Source organism: Erinaceus europaeus, chromosome 6, assembly GCF_950295315.1.
Source record: "Erinaceus europaeus chromosome 6, mEriEur2.1, whole genome shotgun sequence".
NCBI lineage: Eukaryota > Metazoa > Chordata > Mammalia > Eulipotyphla > Erinaceidae > Erinaceus > Erinaceus europaeus.
Window position 1 is genome coordinate 16,264,811 of NC_080167.1, and position 15,862 is coordinate 16,280,672.

The window sequence follows — 15,862 nt, forward strand, 5'->3', positions numbered from 1 at the left end:
GTTTCTTTATGTCTCTGAGGGGAAGAGGTAGCATACTCACTTTAAAGAGAAAGAAAAGTCAGAGCCAAATGTCAATGCACTGAAACTTCCACTTTCTTTTTCTTTTTTCTCTTTCTATCTTTCTTTCTCCATTTTTTTCTCCAGGGTTATCACTGGGGCTCAGTTGGAGGCCATTTATTGGATAGGACAGAGAGAAATTAAGAAAGGAAAGGGAGACAGAGAGGGATAGAGAAAGATAGACACTTGCAGACCTACATTGCCACTTGTGAAGCGTCCCCCCGAAGGTGGGGGGGCTGGCAGCTCAAACCCAGATTCTTGAGTGGGACCTTGGGCTTAGTGCTTAACCAGGTACACCACCGCCTGGCCCCCAAACTTCCACTTTCTAACTGCCTGAGTCTATGAAGAGAAATTCTTGGGCATTTAAAAAGTAAGTTATTGGGAGTCAGGTGGTAGCGCAGCGGGTTAAGTGCACATGGCGCAAAGTGCAAGGACCGGCATAAAGATTCAGGTTCCAGCCCCAGACTCTCCACCTGCAGGGAGTAGATTCACAAGTGGTGAAGCAGGTCTGCAGATGTCTTTCTCTCCCCCTCTCTGTTTTCCCCTCCTCTCTTCATTACTCTCTGTCCTAACAATGATAACATCAATAACAACAACAATAATAACTACAACAATAAAAAACAAGGGCAACAAAAAGAAAATTAAATAAATATAAAATAATTTTAAATAAGTTATTATAAAAATTTTCAAATATGCACAAAAGTAGAAAGAGTACTATCATTACTCCCTTCTAACCATCAACTTTCTGCCATTTCCCCTCATCTATGTATAATACATATCCATGTTTTCTTCTAAGGCATTTTAGAGTGAACCATAGACACCATATCATTTTAAGTATAAATAACTTCATTCTGTACCTTAGTGGGCTGGGAAGCTAGGATAATGATTATGCAAAGAAAGAAAGGAAAAAAAAAAAAAAGGGCTCAAACTCAATTCCTAGCACTACCATAAGCCAGAGCTGAACAGTACACTTCTGGTTGAAAAAAAAAAATGATAGTGGTATCATATCCAACAAAAATTAACAGTAACCCCACTTATCTCAAAACTGTCTTTTTATTCTTTATTAAAATCAGTATCCAAACAATACCCCAACTTTGCGTTTGGTAATGTCCCTTAAACTCGGTCTCAATCTCTCTCTCTCTCTCTCTCTATCTGTCTCTTTTTCTCTCTAAATCAGAGCACTGCTCAGCCCTGGTTTATGGTGGTTCCATAACTGAATCTGGAATTTTGGAACTTAGGCATGAAAATCTTTTTGCATAACCATTATCATATCTCCCCAGCCCTAAAGTCTTTTTTCACCCTTTTTTTTCTTTTTTAATTATGTTGAGGAATGAACTGAAGGCCTCATTGAGCAGTCTCCTTGGCCCAATTTTCCATATTTAGAGGGAGAGAGAAGTGGGATTAGTCCGAGACAGACAGACACCAAATCACCATTCCATCACCCCTGGAATTCCCGTGGTTCTCCCATCTGGTGCTGGAACTGAACTCAGGAACTCACCGATACACTCTACCCACTAAACTATCTTCCAACCTGCCTCAAAGTCTTCTTGATCACTAAATATCCTCTTCCTTCCCTTTCTTCTTTCCTCACTTCCACTTTCTTGCACTTTTTTTGTTTGTTTGTTTGTTTTGTTTTATAATTCCATTTATTTTTGGCAGAAACATCAACTCATTTGTCCTATAGAATTTTCCACATTCTAAATCTTGCTGATTCTACCCTCACTATATATCCCTCCCCCCCCATTACTATAAAATGGTGTTTAGATCTAACAACCTGAATTAGACTCAGAATCAGTTTTGTTTGGTTTTGTTTTGTTTCATTGGTGATACTGTCTGCTTCCTATTCCATCATATCAGAAAAATCCCAATATCTGCTAGTCCGATTTGCTAAGGCTACTACTAAACTTGCTAAGTTTGTTCAAGTTCAGGAATTTGTCAGCTTGAGAATTTATATTGCAGAGTCATTAAGGTGACTTTAATATTCCTTAGCTTTTCTTGTTTAAATCTATTACTTCATTAGGAATTGCAAACTAGCTACCTTTTTATTATTATCCCACAAGGGCATTAATAGGGTTTGGTATCTGTGTGGTTCCACTGTCCCTGGCCGACATTTTTTTCTTTTTCCTGGGTAGGAGAAAGAAAGAACAACCCCCCAGCCACCACATGGGAGTGGCAGGCACAAGAGAAAACTTCATGAGTGGTGTGTGGTGCTCTGGTATCTCTCTCTTTTTGAATGGTGGTCTGGAGCAGTGAAATCACATATGTATGAGGCTCTGATTAAAAGAGAGAGAACATTTCCATCATTCCAAAAATTTTCTCATGCTCTTTGGAGTGAATCCCTCCCTAGCCCCCACCCCAGGAAATGATTGGTCTAATCAACTGATTTTAGCATAGCACTGGTCAATGCTGGCTTATGGTGGTGTAGGGGAATCAGACTTTGGAGCCTCAGTCCTGGGTGTCTCTGCATCACCATTAAGCCAACTCCTCTACCCAAATGATCTGATTTTTATCACTAGGGAACACTTGTCTTCATAGAAATGTTGTCTTATAGTGTACATTCTGTCTACCTTCTCTCTCTCTCTCTCTTTTTTTTTTTTAACCAGAACACTGCTTGGCTCTGGTTTATGGTGGCACAGGAGATTGTACTTGGGACTTTGGAGCCTCAGACAAGAGAGTCTCTTTGAATAACCAAACCATTATGCTATCTATCCCTCTCTAGCTTCTCTCAAAATATTTGTTTTTGAGATTCATCCAATGTGTTCCTTCCCTTCTCTTCCTCCTTTTCCTTCTCTCTCTCTCTCTCTCTTTCTGTCTCTCCCCCCCCCCCCATGATAATTGCTAGGACTCAGTGCTTGCACAATGATTCTACTATTCCTCTTGGTCCTTTTATTCCTCTTCCTTTTTCTTCTTCTTTTTCTGATACAGAGAGAGAGATGAAGAGAAGAAGGGTGGGGAGGGAGAGAGAGACCTGAGCATTGCTTCACTGCTCTTGAAGTTTCTCCACTGCAGGTGGGGACCAGAGGCTGAACCAAGGTCGTCATGCATGGTCATGTGTGTACTCTACTGTGTGAGCTGGGCCAGCCTCTACTCTTTTATTGTTGCTTACTCTTCACTGTGTAAATAGAGCACAGGTTGTTATCCTGTTGATGGCACATTTAAGTTGTCTCCAGTTTGGGGCTACTATGAATAAAGTTACTATGAACTTTTTTTTTAATTGCCACCAGAAATATTGCTGGAGCTTGGTGCCTATACAACAAACCCACCATTTCAGAAGCCTCCCCTACCTCCTTACCCCCTTTCTTTTTGTTGATAGAGACAGAGAGCAATTGAAAAGGAAGGGAGAGGGATAGGGAGGCCTGCAGTACTGCTTCAGGGTTCTGGAAGCTTTCCCTCTGCAGATAGGGACTGGCAGCTTGATCCTGGGTCCTTTTATGAGAAAGGCTAGCATACTGCTCAGCTAAGTTAACTTCAGAAAGAAACAGAACATCATTCTGACATATGCAGTGCTGAGGATCAAACTTGGGACCTCAGGCTTGCCAGTCTGACAGTCACCTATTAGGAGGACCACCTCCTGAGTTCTTAATACACTCTCTTTGAGGCATTGGTAAAGGAATTTATTTATACTGTTGCAGAAGAAACTTTTTTTTTTTTTTTGCCTCCAGAGTTACCACTGGGGCTCGGTGCCAGCAAAACGAATCCACTGCTCCTGGAGGCTATTTCTCCCTTTTTGTTGCTCTTGTTGTTGCCCTTGTTGTGGTTGTTATTGTTGTTATTGCTATTGTTGTTGTTGAATAGAACAGAGAGAAATTAAGAGAGGAGAGGAAGACAGAGAGGGGGAGAGAAAGACAGACACCTGCAGACCTGCTTCACTGCCAGAGAAGTGACCCCCCCTGCAGTTGGGGAGCTGGGGGCTGGAATCGGGATCCTTGTGCTTTGCACCATGTGCACTTAACCCTATTCGCTACTGCCCAGTCCCCACAGAAGAAACTTAAATGTTCAAAAACCAGTTTGTTGCTCACCTGTCCCTCTAAATGTAACTGGTGAGGCTGCTTCTATCCCTGCCCCTGAGGACAAAGCTCAAGGTGACATTCGTGATTTCTCTGGTCATTCTTGAGTTGCAGTTTTTTTTAAATTGAGATATACTTCATATACCACAAAACTTACTATTTTCTAAAATGCATAATTAGGTGATTTTTTTTTTTTGCCTCCATGATTATCACTGGGGCTTAGTTACAGCACTATGAATCCACTGCTCCTGGAGGCTATTTTTTTCCCTTTTGTTGCCCTTATTGTTTATCATTGTTGTTATTATTGTTGTCATTGTTGTTGGATAGGAGAGAGAGAAATAAAGAGGGGAGGGGAAGACAGAGAGAAAGACAGACACCTGCAGACCTGCTTCACCACTTGTGAAGTGACCCCCCTGCAGGTGGGGAGCCCGGGGCTTGAACCAGGACCCTTTCGCTGGTCCTAGAGCTTTGCACCATGTACACTTAACCTACTGTGCCACCTCCCAGCTCCCCAATTAGGTGATTTTTAACAAACTTACAAAATTGTGTGATCACCCTTATGTAATTCCAGAACATTAACCACACATTTCCCTGTCCTGGCCCTATTGCAGTCACCCCCCAACTCCACCCTCTCTCCTTTGAGCTCCTTGCCACCACTAAGCTGCTTTCTGTTTTTTTGGATTTGTTGGGACATTTCTTGGGTTTTTTTAGACTTACTTCATAAGAAGAACTGAGGCCAGAGCACTGCCAGTACTCAACCCTGGGGGAAACTCCAGTGCTGCACTGTTTCTCTGTCTCTGAGTGAAAAAGTGACCCAGGAGTGGTGTAGTCCCATATGCACAAGGCCCCAGATCTACAAAAAAATATATAATTATGTTAAAAACAAATAAAAAGTAATTTTTTTTATGAGACAGACAGAGATTAAACTTCTACTCTGGCATATGCAGGGATAGAAGTCCTGTGTTTTACCTGTTGGACTGCTCCCCAGCTGCAAGGGCAGAGTTGTTTTTTTTTCCTAGATAGAGACAGAGAGAAATTGAGAGGGAAGGGGGGAGATAAGGAAAGAGATATTTGCAGCACTATTTCACCGATTGTGAAGCTGTCCCCCTGCCGGTGAGGACTGAGGGCTTAAACCCTGGTTCTTGGATACTGTAAAGTATGTGCTTTACCAGGTGTGCCACTACCCAGCCCTCTAATTATTTTTATTAGTTATTTAATAATAGTTTGCATCATTATAACATTACGGAGATATAGTTACACACTAAGCCCACCACCAAAGTTTTGTAACCCCACACCCACCAGGTGATTTCTGTAGTTCTTCCAAAGTATTTCACTACTTTCTCCTACTCCTCCTATCTCTCTCTCTCTCTTCCTCTCTCTTTCTCTCTCTCTCTCTCTCTTTCTTCTCTGGTCCAGCTTGTGAATTTCAGTTGTCTTTATTTCTCCAGTTGGCAAGTCCATCTAACAGTGCCTTTCACCTCCTTATTTACCTACTTACTTCATTAAGCACAATCACATACAGTCCCATCCAGTGTGTTCCAAACAATCGTCTTAATTTAAGTACAAAGTAATATTCCATTGAATATTTATTTATTTATTTATTATTGCCTCCAGGTTTATCTTTAGGGCTTGGTACTGGCACTACGAATCCACTGCTCCTGAAGCCATTTTTTCCATTTTTATTGGGTAGGATAGAGAGAAATTGAGATGGGAGGGAGGGAGAGAGAAAAATAGATACCTACTGACCTGCTTTGCCGCTTGTGAAGCATCCTTCTTGCAGGTGGGGAGCCAGGGTCTTGAACCCAGATCCTTACGAGGATCCTTGCATACTTAGTACTAAGTGTGCTTAACCAGGTGGTCCACCACTGGGCCTCCTATTTAATTTATTTATTTGTTTGTTTGTTTGTTTGTTTATTTTGCCTCCAGTTGTTGGGGCTCGGTGCTAGCACTATGAATCCATCACTCCAGGCAGTCACTTTTTCTTTCTTTCTTTTTTTTTTTTCCATATTATTCAATATAACAGAGAGAAATTGAGAGGGAGAAAGATAGACATCTACAGACCTGCTTCCCCGCTTGTAAAGAGTCCCCACTGCAGGTGGGGAGCAAGGGCTTGAACCCAGATCTTTGTACCAGTCCTTGTGCTTCATACTGTGTGCGCTTAACTGGGTGAGCTACCACCCGGTACCCCGATAAGTTGAATTTATATATATGTTAACAATGGGCCATCCACTATGAACTTGAGAAGATAACATCCTGGTAACACTGCTGACTACTTTGGAAAACAACATGTACAGCTCTCAGAATACTAAATGTAGAGTTACTTTTTTGTTGTCGTTTTTTTTTGTTTTTGTTTTTGTTTTTGGTTCCATAGGTCATAGTTTGTGATCCCTGGCTTTAAGTATCTGCTAAAATTAGGAAAATAAAGTTATAATGGCAGTAGATGATTTGTAATAAAATACTAAAAACTATTCTGTCAACCTAACATAAAATAGAAGTGTAGCAGTAGATAAACAGTAACATAAAACTAGAAGAAGAAATGGACAGTGTATATTAAATGGTGACTTAAACACATCCATATGAGAACAGAGATTTTTTTAGGGTCTGTTGAATAGAATTCAGGGCTTTGGAGCTAGGTGATGGTGCAACTGGTTAAGTGCACACATTACAGTGCGCAAGGCCCCAGGTTCAAGCCCCCAGTCCCCACCTGCAGTGGGAAACTTTGCTAGTGGTGAAGCAAGGCTGCAGGTGTCTCTCTGTCTCTCTCCCTATCTTCCCCTTCCTCTCAATTTTTTGCTGTCTCTATCCAATAACTAAATAAAGATAATAATTTTTAAAAAATAATTCAGGGGTTTCGTAAACTTGGATGGGAGTTTAAATCACACACCATTTATTTTTTTCTTCCAGTTTTTTATTTGTGATTAATAATGGGCTACAAGATTATAAAATACAATTTATTTTTATTAATCTCTAGTTGAAATTTAGCACTTATTCAATGAATAAGGGGAAAAAGTCATGATAGTATCTAATATCCATAACTTTATCACTAATTGAGACCACAGATCATCCCACATCACATTAGTTATTGCAAGTGTCTTAAAGATGTCATTTATACTCAGCACTGACTTATGACTGCAGGATATTGGATCCATAGTTCTATTTTATTTAGTACATTAATAAAGAAGTATACAGGGATCGGGCTGTAGTGCAGCGGGTTAAGTGCACATGGCACGAAACTCGAGCACTGGCTTAAGGATCCTGGTTCGAGCCCCCGGCTCCCCATCTGCAGGGGAGTTGCTTCACAAGCGATGAAGCAGGTCTGCAGGTGTCTATCTCTTTCCCATCTCTGTCTTCTCCTCCTTTCTCCATTTCTCTCTGTCCTATCTGGCAACAATAACATCAATAACAACAACAGTAATAACTACAACAATGATTAAAACAACAAGGGCAACAAAAAGGGAAAATAAATAAATAAATAATTTTTAAAAGATTTTATTTATTTATTAATGAGGAAGATAGGAGGAGAGAGAAAGAACCAGACATCACTGTGGTACATGTGCTGCCAGGGATCAAACTCAGGACCTCATGCTTGAGAGTCCAAAGCTTTATCACTGTGCCACCTCCCGGACCACATAAATAAATAATGTTTAAATATTTTTAAAAATGAAGAAGTATACATAGGTTCAATTCCCAACAGCACCATAAACTGGAGCTGCTCTAGCCTCCCCCTCCTCCCCTCCCTCCCTCCATCTCTATGTGTGTGTGTGTGTCTATCTTTCTATCTCATTCAATAAAATAAAATACGAATAGTACATAGGGTAGAGTGCACATATCACTTTATGTAAGGACATTTATATTTCTGTCTCTTACTTTCTATCTCAAAAAACAAGATTTTTTTTTCTTTTTTTGCCTCCAGGGTTATTGCCAGAGCTTGGTGTCTGCACCACGAATCCACCCACTGCTCCTGGAAGCCATTTTTTTCCCTTTTGTTACCCTGATTGTTTTACCATTGTTGTGGTTATTGTTATCATTGTTATTGATGTCGTTGTTGTTGTTGGATAGGACAGAGAGAAATAGAGAGAGGAGGGGAAGACAGAGAGGGAGAGAAAGACAGACACCTGCACACCTGCTTCACCACCTGTGAAGTGACTCCCTGCAAGTGGGGAGCTGGGGGCTCGAATTGGGATCCTTCTGCTGGTCCTTGCATTTTACACCATGTGCGCTTAACCCACTGCGCTACTGCCTGACCCCCAAGAAAAATTTTAAATAGCCACCAGGAGCAGTGGAGTTGTACAGGCACTGCCAACCCTGCAATAACTCTGGTGGAAAAAAGAAAAAAAGAAGAGTACATCCCATGTACTGCAGCCTTGATTAACATTTTGATCATTGCAGATATTTCTGCTATAGTGCAATATACAGGTTCCTGAAATCCACAACACACTGCAGAATTGCACAAGGAAACCATAAGGCTTACAGGAAATGTGGGGTTAGTTACACAACATCCCAATACCTCATCAATGACATATTCGTGTTGACAGGATAGAAAAGTAGGCAAAATGGCAGGAGAGCATCATGCATGTCAAAGTGGCAAAGAAACACACAAAAACTGAAGTGAATAGGGCACCCTACTAGGAAAAAGAAAAAGAAAAAACACCATCCCTGTAGTTTGCACATAAGAGTTTGGTGTCAGAGAGGTTGCAACTTGTGATTTCTTGGGAAGTAGTAGAGGAGGTTTACCAGATGGGAAGCTGGAGCAGCAGCTGTTGATGGATGGGTTCGTTAATACAGTTGTGTGTGTGTTGGGGGATGCTTGAGGGTGTGTGCATATGTACATATGGCTATTCATTGTTAGATGACATGGCTCAGTCCACCTAGTCTTCCTTTGTTGTTTGCGCTGGGCTGGCTTCACGGGCGGGTAACAGATGACCCGGGACTCATGGCTGGGTCGTACGCAGTATCTCTTTATTCATGCAGGACGCAGCGCAATCTATACCAAGCTAAGCTAAACTAAAAACTACAAACAATCTTGTCCTTATAAATATACTAGCCCAGTAGGGTGGGAACAGGATGCGACGCAGAGAGGGTGGAGAGAAAAGTGACTGGTGAAAATCAGGGTATGACAAGGAGAGGGGGCAGAGCAGGCAAGAATTCTACCACTAAACCACCAATGCCCTGGAGGGAGTGTGGTGCTTTATGTAAATGTAAAAGTGATTTATGTAAATAGACCGCTTTGAATGGGATCAAACCAATCCCTATATAGGCATACTGGTGCTTGGTTAAGCAGAAACCAGGGGGAGCTGGCAGACTACCCAACATTCCTTCCTTCTTTTTTGTTTTTGGTTTTGTTTTGGTTTTAGATAAAGACAGGGAATCAGAGAGAGAGGGAGAGAGAGAGAGAGAGACACCACCAAAGCTTCCTCCAGTGCTGTGTGATCAGTCTTGAACCTGGCTCATGCACATGGCAAAGCAGTGTACTATCCAAGTGAGCTATTTTGCCAGCCCACTTAGTATTTCTCGTGGACAACATCACACCTAAACAAATGCCTCTCTAGGATTTTGTGAAATTCCCATCCCAGGTGTCATCACACTGTCTTCATAGCAGAGCAGTGTGCGTGTGCGTGTGTGTGTCAGAGTACAAGTCACAGCTTGTGGTAGCTGGGCACACCTCTCACTGCTCTTCCTCTAGCATCTGAAGGAGCCCTTCTATTCATTCAGGCATTCCTGGTAGCACACACAGTACCTGTCACAGCTGATGCTCAGAGAACACTGGATGAAGTGATAGGAAAATACAGTGGCCTCAATTACAGACAAAAAAAAAAAAATGAACTGTTGATGAAAACCTGGCCTAAGAGTCTATTTGAGCTAGATAGACCCAGAAGAGCTAGCTAATGCTAACCTTTCATTGGACAGTGAAGAAAATTAATTAAATCTCATGCTTAACCTCCCACAACTGAAGTACAGTTAGTTGGAAATACTGTTGCTCCAGATGTAATATATATTCCAGCAGATTATTTGAGTGATCCAGAGATGCTGAGAGAACAGAATTTAATTGGCAGAAACCTGCTTGGCAAAGTGCTTCCCACTCCCCGTGGTGCTCTGAACTTTGCATAGCCAGTTACAGAAAAAGCAAACCATTTTGTGAAAATAAAATTCCTGGTATTGCTAGTAAGAAAGTTGGGTAAAACTGAGCAGCCTGTCTGCCTCACCATGGTTGTGCCTTCTGCTGCTGAAGTTCAGCGTTTTACTTCAGAGCCCACCCATGAAACAGGTGCTCTTTCACATTCCTGGGAGGTACAGAATGCTTCAGTCCTTCTGGTCAGGAAACTGACAGTGTTTTCTGGAAACTAGAACTGCTCTCTTGTCATGGCAGTGTTGCCTTGGGAATCTCTCCTGTAGGCACATCTACATGTGTGCCAAGTGGCACATGGACAGGTTTTCGGCCTTCTTTTCTAACAGAGGAATTAAGGGACAAACCAAGTGTCCAGTGGGAAGGGACACTCGTGGTACAGCCAGCTGCACGATGGACTGTTAGCCGTAGACAGTCAGGAAGGCTTTGAATGTGGAGCTATTTCTGGGGACGGGAGTAAGGATATTTTTTTTAAAGATTTTTAAAAAATATTTGTTTTCCCTTTTGTTGCCCTTGTTGTTTAACATTGTTGTGGTTATTGATGTCGTTGTTGTTGGATAGACAGATAGAAATGGAGAGAGGAGGGGAAGACAGAGGGGGGAGAGAAAGAGAGACACCTGCAGACCTGTTTCACTGCTTGTGAAGCGACTCCCCTGCCAGTGGGGAGCCAGGGGCTCGAACCGGGATCCTTATGCTGGTCCTCGAATACTTCCCCCCCAAAACTATACATGAGCTATTAAAACAAATAATTTGGAAGCCGGGGGGGGGGGGAAGAGTAAAACAAAGCACAACTGAGTGCTTCAACTTCGCTGTCAGCAGGTGTCCTACTTGGGGTGTAGGAGCAGAGCAGAGTTCAGCCTGGGACTCAGCTTGGAGCTCTGACTGGTGCACATACTGCACACCCTCATCACCTGTTTGAGACGATGGGTATACCTTCTGGAATAATCTTTGCGTCGATTTGATAAAAGTCTATGAATAGTGTTTTAAGTTAATAAGATACATGGTTATGAATGTACAAACTATTGTATTTACTGTTGAATGTAAAACATTAATTCCCCAATTAAGAAATTAAAAAAAGAGAGAAAAAAATAATAAGATACATGGATTATGCAATACCTAGGAAGGTTATTTAAGGAGAGAGGGAGCAGCACAGGTGAAAACACAGAGGTCTCAAAGCACCTAGAGTAAACCTTGCATGACTAAAGCAGACCCCGCGGGGCAGGGGGAAGGAGGAGGAGGAGACTTCCCCTGTTTCTTCTCTTTCACCCTTTTATTTTTTTCTTCTTCTCTCAAGGCCCCATGGCCACATCCATGTGTAATTCCAAATACATGAAAGCTGCTTGGCAATGTGCTTTACAAGCCCCTTCCTCCCCCCATCCCTTTAAATTTTAGATAGAGAGACACGGAGAGGTAGAGGCAAAGAAGGACAGACACCAGAGTATCACTCCACCATTCACAGGACTTCTTCTGGGGTATGGCACTGCTGTGTGGTGCTGGGGGCTTGAACTCAGGTCCTTGAACATGGTAAAGAGTGATCCGTAGGGAGTTGGGCGGTAGTGCAGCGGATTAAGAGCACGTAGCGCAAAGTGCAAGGACTGGCGTAAAGATCCGGGTTCAAGCCCCCCGCTCCCCACCTGCAGGGGAGTCGCTTCACAGGCAGTGAAGCAGGTCTGCAGGTGTCTATCTTTCTCCCCCCCCCCACCATCTCCCCTCCTCTCTCCGTTTCTCTCTGTCCTATTCAACAATGACAACATCAATAGTAACAACAATAACTACAACAATAAAAAACAAGGGAAAATAAATATATATTTTTTAAAAAGTGATCTTTAGCAGGTAAGCTATCTCCTGACCCTCTTTCTTTCTTCCTTCTTTTTCTTCCTCCTCCTCCTTCCTTCTCCCCTTTCTTCTTCTCTTTCTCTCTCATTGCCACCAGGATTAGTGCTGGGACTCAGTGCCTGCACTATAGATCCACTGCTCCCAGTGGCCATTCCCCCTTTTTTTTTCATTCTACTTTATTATTTATTTATTTATTTATTTATTTATTTATTTCTGCCTCCAGGGTTATCGCTGGGACTCAGTGCCTGCACTACAAACCCACTGCTCCTAGAGGCCATTTTCCCCATTTTTGTTGCCCTTGTTGTTGTTGTTGTTGTTATTGTTGCCATTGCTGTTGTTGTTGTTGGATAGGATGGAAAGAAATCAAGAGAGGAGGGGAAGACAGAGAGGGGGAGAGAAAGAGAGACACCTGCAGGTACGGAGCAGGGGCTCAAGTCCAGATCCTTGCACATGCTGATGTGTATGCTTAAACAAGTGTGCCACTGCCTGCCACCACCCCACCCCCAGCTTTTTCTTTTTCTCTCCAGACCAACTTTTTCAGATAGAGAGGGAAAGAGAGAGAGAGGGAGAGAGAGAGAGAGAAAGAGAGAGAGAGAGATTACACACTATAGCACCTAAACATCCCCCTGGTGCAGGTACAGTGGGGACCTGGCTTGAAGCTGGGTCACATGCATGACAAAGCTGGCATGCTTCCACGTGAGCTATCTCTCCAGTTCCCTTTTTTTCCATTTTAAAAAGCTTCTCAAAGACCTAACAGTGCTTCCTTCTGTAAGCCTTCAGCAGGCCCTTAATGAAGATAACATTTAGAGTTGCTGATATTCATTCATTCATTCATTCATTCATTCATTCATTCATTCATTCATTCACTGTCTTCATTAATGACTCAGCAAATATTTCATATTAAGACTGATAGAGGATGTGAGGGTGATCTGGCTGCGACATCTGTCACCCCATTGATCGCCAGGGTTGATTCGGCTAGGCAGGTGTCCCCTTCCTCCCTCATCGCTCCAAGTGCGTCCCTCCTGAAGCTGCCCACTTGGTCGAAGAGGACGGCTTTCCTCAAATAGAGATGGACCGGTCTTCAGTCATACCAGTAGCTTCACTCCCCTGCTAGAACCTCCAAACAAGCTTTCAAGACTGATAGAGTGCAAGGACCTATGAAGGATCTGGGTTTGAGGCCCCATTCCCCACCTGCAGGGAGACACTTCAAAAGCAGTGAAGCAGGTCTGTAGGTGTCTTTCTCCCTCTCTTGTCTCCCCCTCCCCTCTCAATTTCTCTCTTTCCCATCCAATAAAATGGAGGGGGAAAAATAAAGGCTGACAGAGAGCCATATTTGGACTTTAGCTGATTGCCATAACACTATGCAGTGAAGCAAACACAGTACTCCTACTACCATTAGAGAGACACATCATTACCCCAACATCTTGGTTGGGTGGATATATGGTACTTATATGGAAATAATTCCTTATATTTCATTAATTCCCAAAAGTCCTTTAAAGGCATTTCTGCCTGCAGCCTAGGAGATGGCACAGTGGATAAAGCATTAGGCTCTCAGGCATAAAGTCCTGAGTTTGATTATTGGTACTGCATATGCCAGAGTGATGCTCTGATCTTCTCCTCTCTTACTATCATAAATCATTAAATCATTTAAATATAAAGGAATTTCTGCTACATTTGTAGACTATCTTAATTAATTTTCTAATTTTACTATCTTGGTTACTATTTTTTTCCTTAGATCTCTGAAGTATCAGAAGACTCAGCTCAAAAAAATACCTTTCTCAGTAATTGAAGAAAACAAATGTCAGCTTCAATACTCACTGTGATCATGGGTAAGTCACCTTTGCTTATCTCACCTTACATCTTACTTGATATTTAATAAGTAACTTGGGAACATTGATAATGTTGAGTCAAGGTTAGACATTTGTTTGATTTGTAATCCTTTCTCTATTACTTGACCTGCTCACACATACCTTCTCAACTTAATCAGGGTGAAATGTCAGTTACCGACAAGAAAAATGCAGGTTAAAGCATCCTTAATGCCTAAAATGTTAAATTCAAGGAAGAGATACCTAAAGCTTACAAAATCAAATCTACTTTAACATATCAACATTTTATCTATGTATGTCTTTCTTCTGGAAAGAAGTGTTCAGGGGGAGGGTTTCAAGCTCTATAAGCCAGTTTACTGACTCAGTAAGCACTTTCTCCAGTTGTGTTTCCTCCTATTGAACCTGCATCTCTTCAGAATCCAGTTTGATAAAATAAAAGGTTTACCGATTTCAGGTATTTTTACTGTAAGCACATTTAAAGAACTCTGTAAAAAGCTGTGAGCTTATTCTCCTTCCCTGTCTGCTACTTTTTCTCTCTCTCTTTGCTGACAAGTTTTCACATTTATAAATATTTTACATGATCTAACATTGGTGAAAGTCAGAATAAACTTCACATTTTAGAGACCGGGAACTTTTAGCACATGATCCAACACTCATTGATTCTGATTTTATTAACTCTGTGTTTCCTTCCTGCAGAAGCCGATTTTTTTTAAATCTATGTGGAAAGCAGGGAGTAAACATCAATATCTGATACTTAACCTTGAAAACAAAGAGGACTGTAATCTTTTGTATGGAATATTTAACACCAAAGGGAGCAGAAACTGAAAGTTAATTCTCAAACATCTCTATTTCGTGTGTTTTCAAGTTAACTATTTTCATGTGCAAGAATTATTTTTGTGTGTGAAATCAGACCTCATTTTGTATATCACAGAAATACAAACTTGCAATTATGCTAAGCAAAAAGACTTTATTTTTGCTGAATATGGTTAAATTCTAAAGAAGATATTTTTTGAAAGTAGAAACATCAAATAGAGAATCCCTGCATATAACATATACAGCTATCTGATTTTTTTTGTAAACCTGTGCATACATCTAAATTATAACCAATAGTTTATGAGAATCCGCTCCAAGTATATGAGAAACAGCAATATCTTCTCTGTGGTTTTAGCTCTGAACTTTGTTGTGTAAAACAGACATAAGATGATATGATCAAAACTTATTTTTGACTGGAAACATCTCTAACTTACTGGCAACTGAGGTCCTTCTGTCCCAAAGCTGAACAGAGCCCTGTCTTTGTTGGATCTATAATCATCCCATCTATGTATACAAGCTTGATGGAAAATCAGGTTTTAGATGTATTTTTTTATCATTAAAGACTAAAACATTTTTGTTTGGACTTGTAAAGTGATTTGATTTTCTTGAGCATATACTGTGTATACTGTATACCTCTCCGTCCTTCCTAAGTGACTTGATCAGCTTTATTCAATAAAAATATTTTAGTAATAAAGAAAACTTATTTTATTTGGTTTCTCTCTATTATACAGGAAGAAAATAAGAAAGGTTAGTTGCTCGAAACTAAACCTGGCAAATTCATTTCCTCAGGAATGGAAATTTATTTATTTTTTCAGCATGCAGTTATCAAAGTTCTATTGTGCTGTACAAATGCTTCTTTGTTAAAAGGTTTCAGAGCTACTTCAGAGATGATTTTCATGAGAGTGAAGGAGCCACCCCTAATTCGCCTTTTAATTTGGGTACTGAAAAGAGAAATTGGGTGAATTTTTGGCTATGTTCTTTATAAATGCCTGCTTTTTCCCTCAGGCCAGTTTGTACAGAGCAAGATTGAGAAGTGTAGAGCTGATTCACAACCATCGCCACCAAGTAAGTAGGAAACCTTAAATGTCCCCCAGAGAGGCTGACTTCCAACCTAAGAGTCAAAATATTACATTTTTCTCCTTCTCTTTATGATAGCTTAATGGCTGTATGTCAGTTTGCCTAGTGAAAAGAGAATAGTG

The 15,862-nt window shown here is 41.3% G+C and overlaps 1 protein-coding gene across 6 annotated transcripts in view; it reads left to right on the top strand.

Annotated features, from left to right (window-relative positions):
• CCDC62 (coiled-coil domain containing 62) overlaps window positions 1–15,246 on the top strand; it is a 65,528-nt gene extending 50,282 nt beyond the window's left edge. For 5 of the 6 annotated variants that reach the window (XM_060193187.1, XM_060193184.1, XM_060193185.1 and 2 more), the window contains 2 exons: window positions 13,760–13,853; window positions 14,547–15,246. In XM_060193187.1, coding sequence (XP_060049170.1) covers window positions 13,760–13,813 — 54 coding nt within the window. In that variant the 3' untranslated portion in view covers window positions 13,814–13,853; window positions 14,547–15,246. Of the gene's footprint in view, window positions 1–13,759; window positions 13,858–14,546 lie in introns of all 6 variants that reach the window. The other variant, XM_060193182.1, reaches the window with a different exon arrangement.
• The last annotated feature ends 616 nt before the right edge of the window (window positions 15,247–15,862 follow it).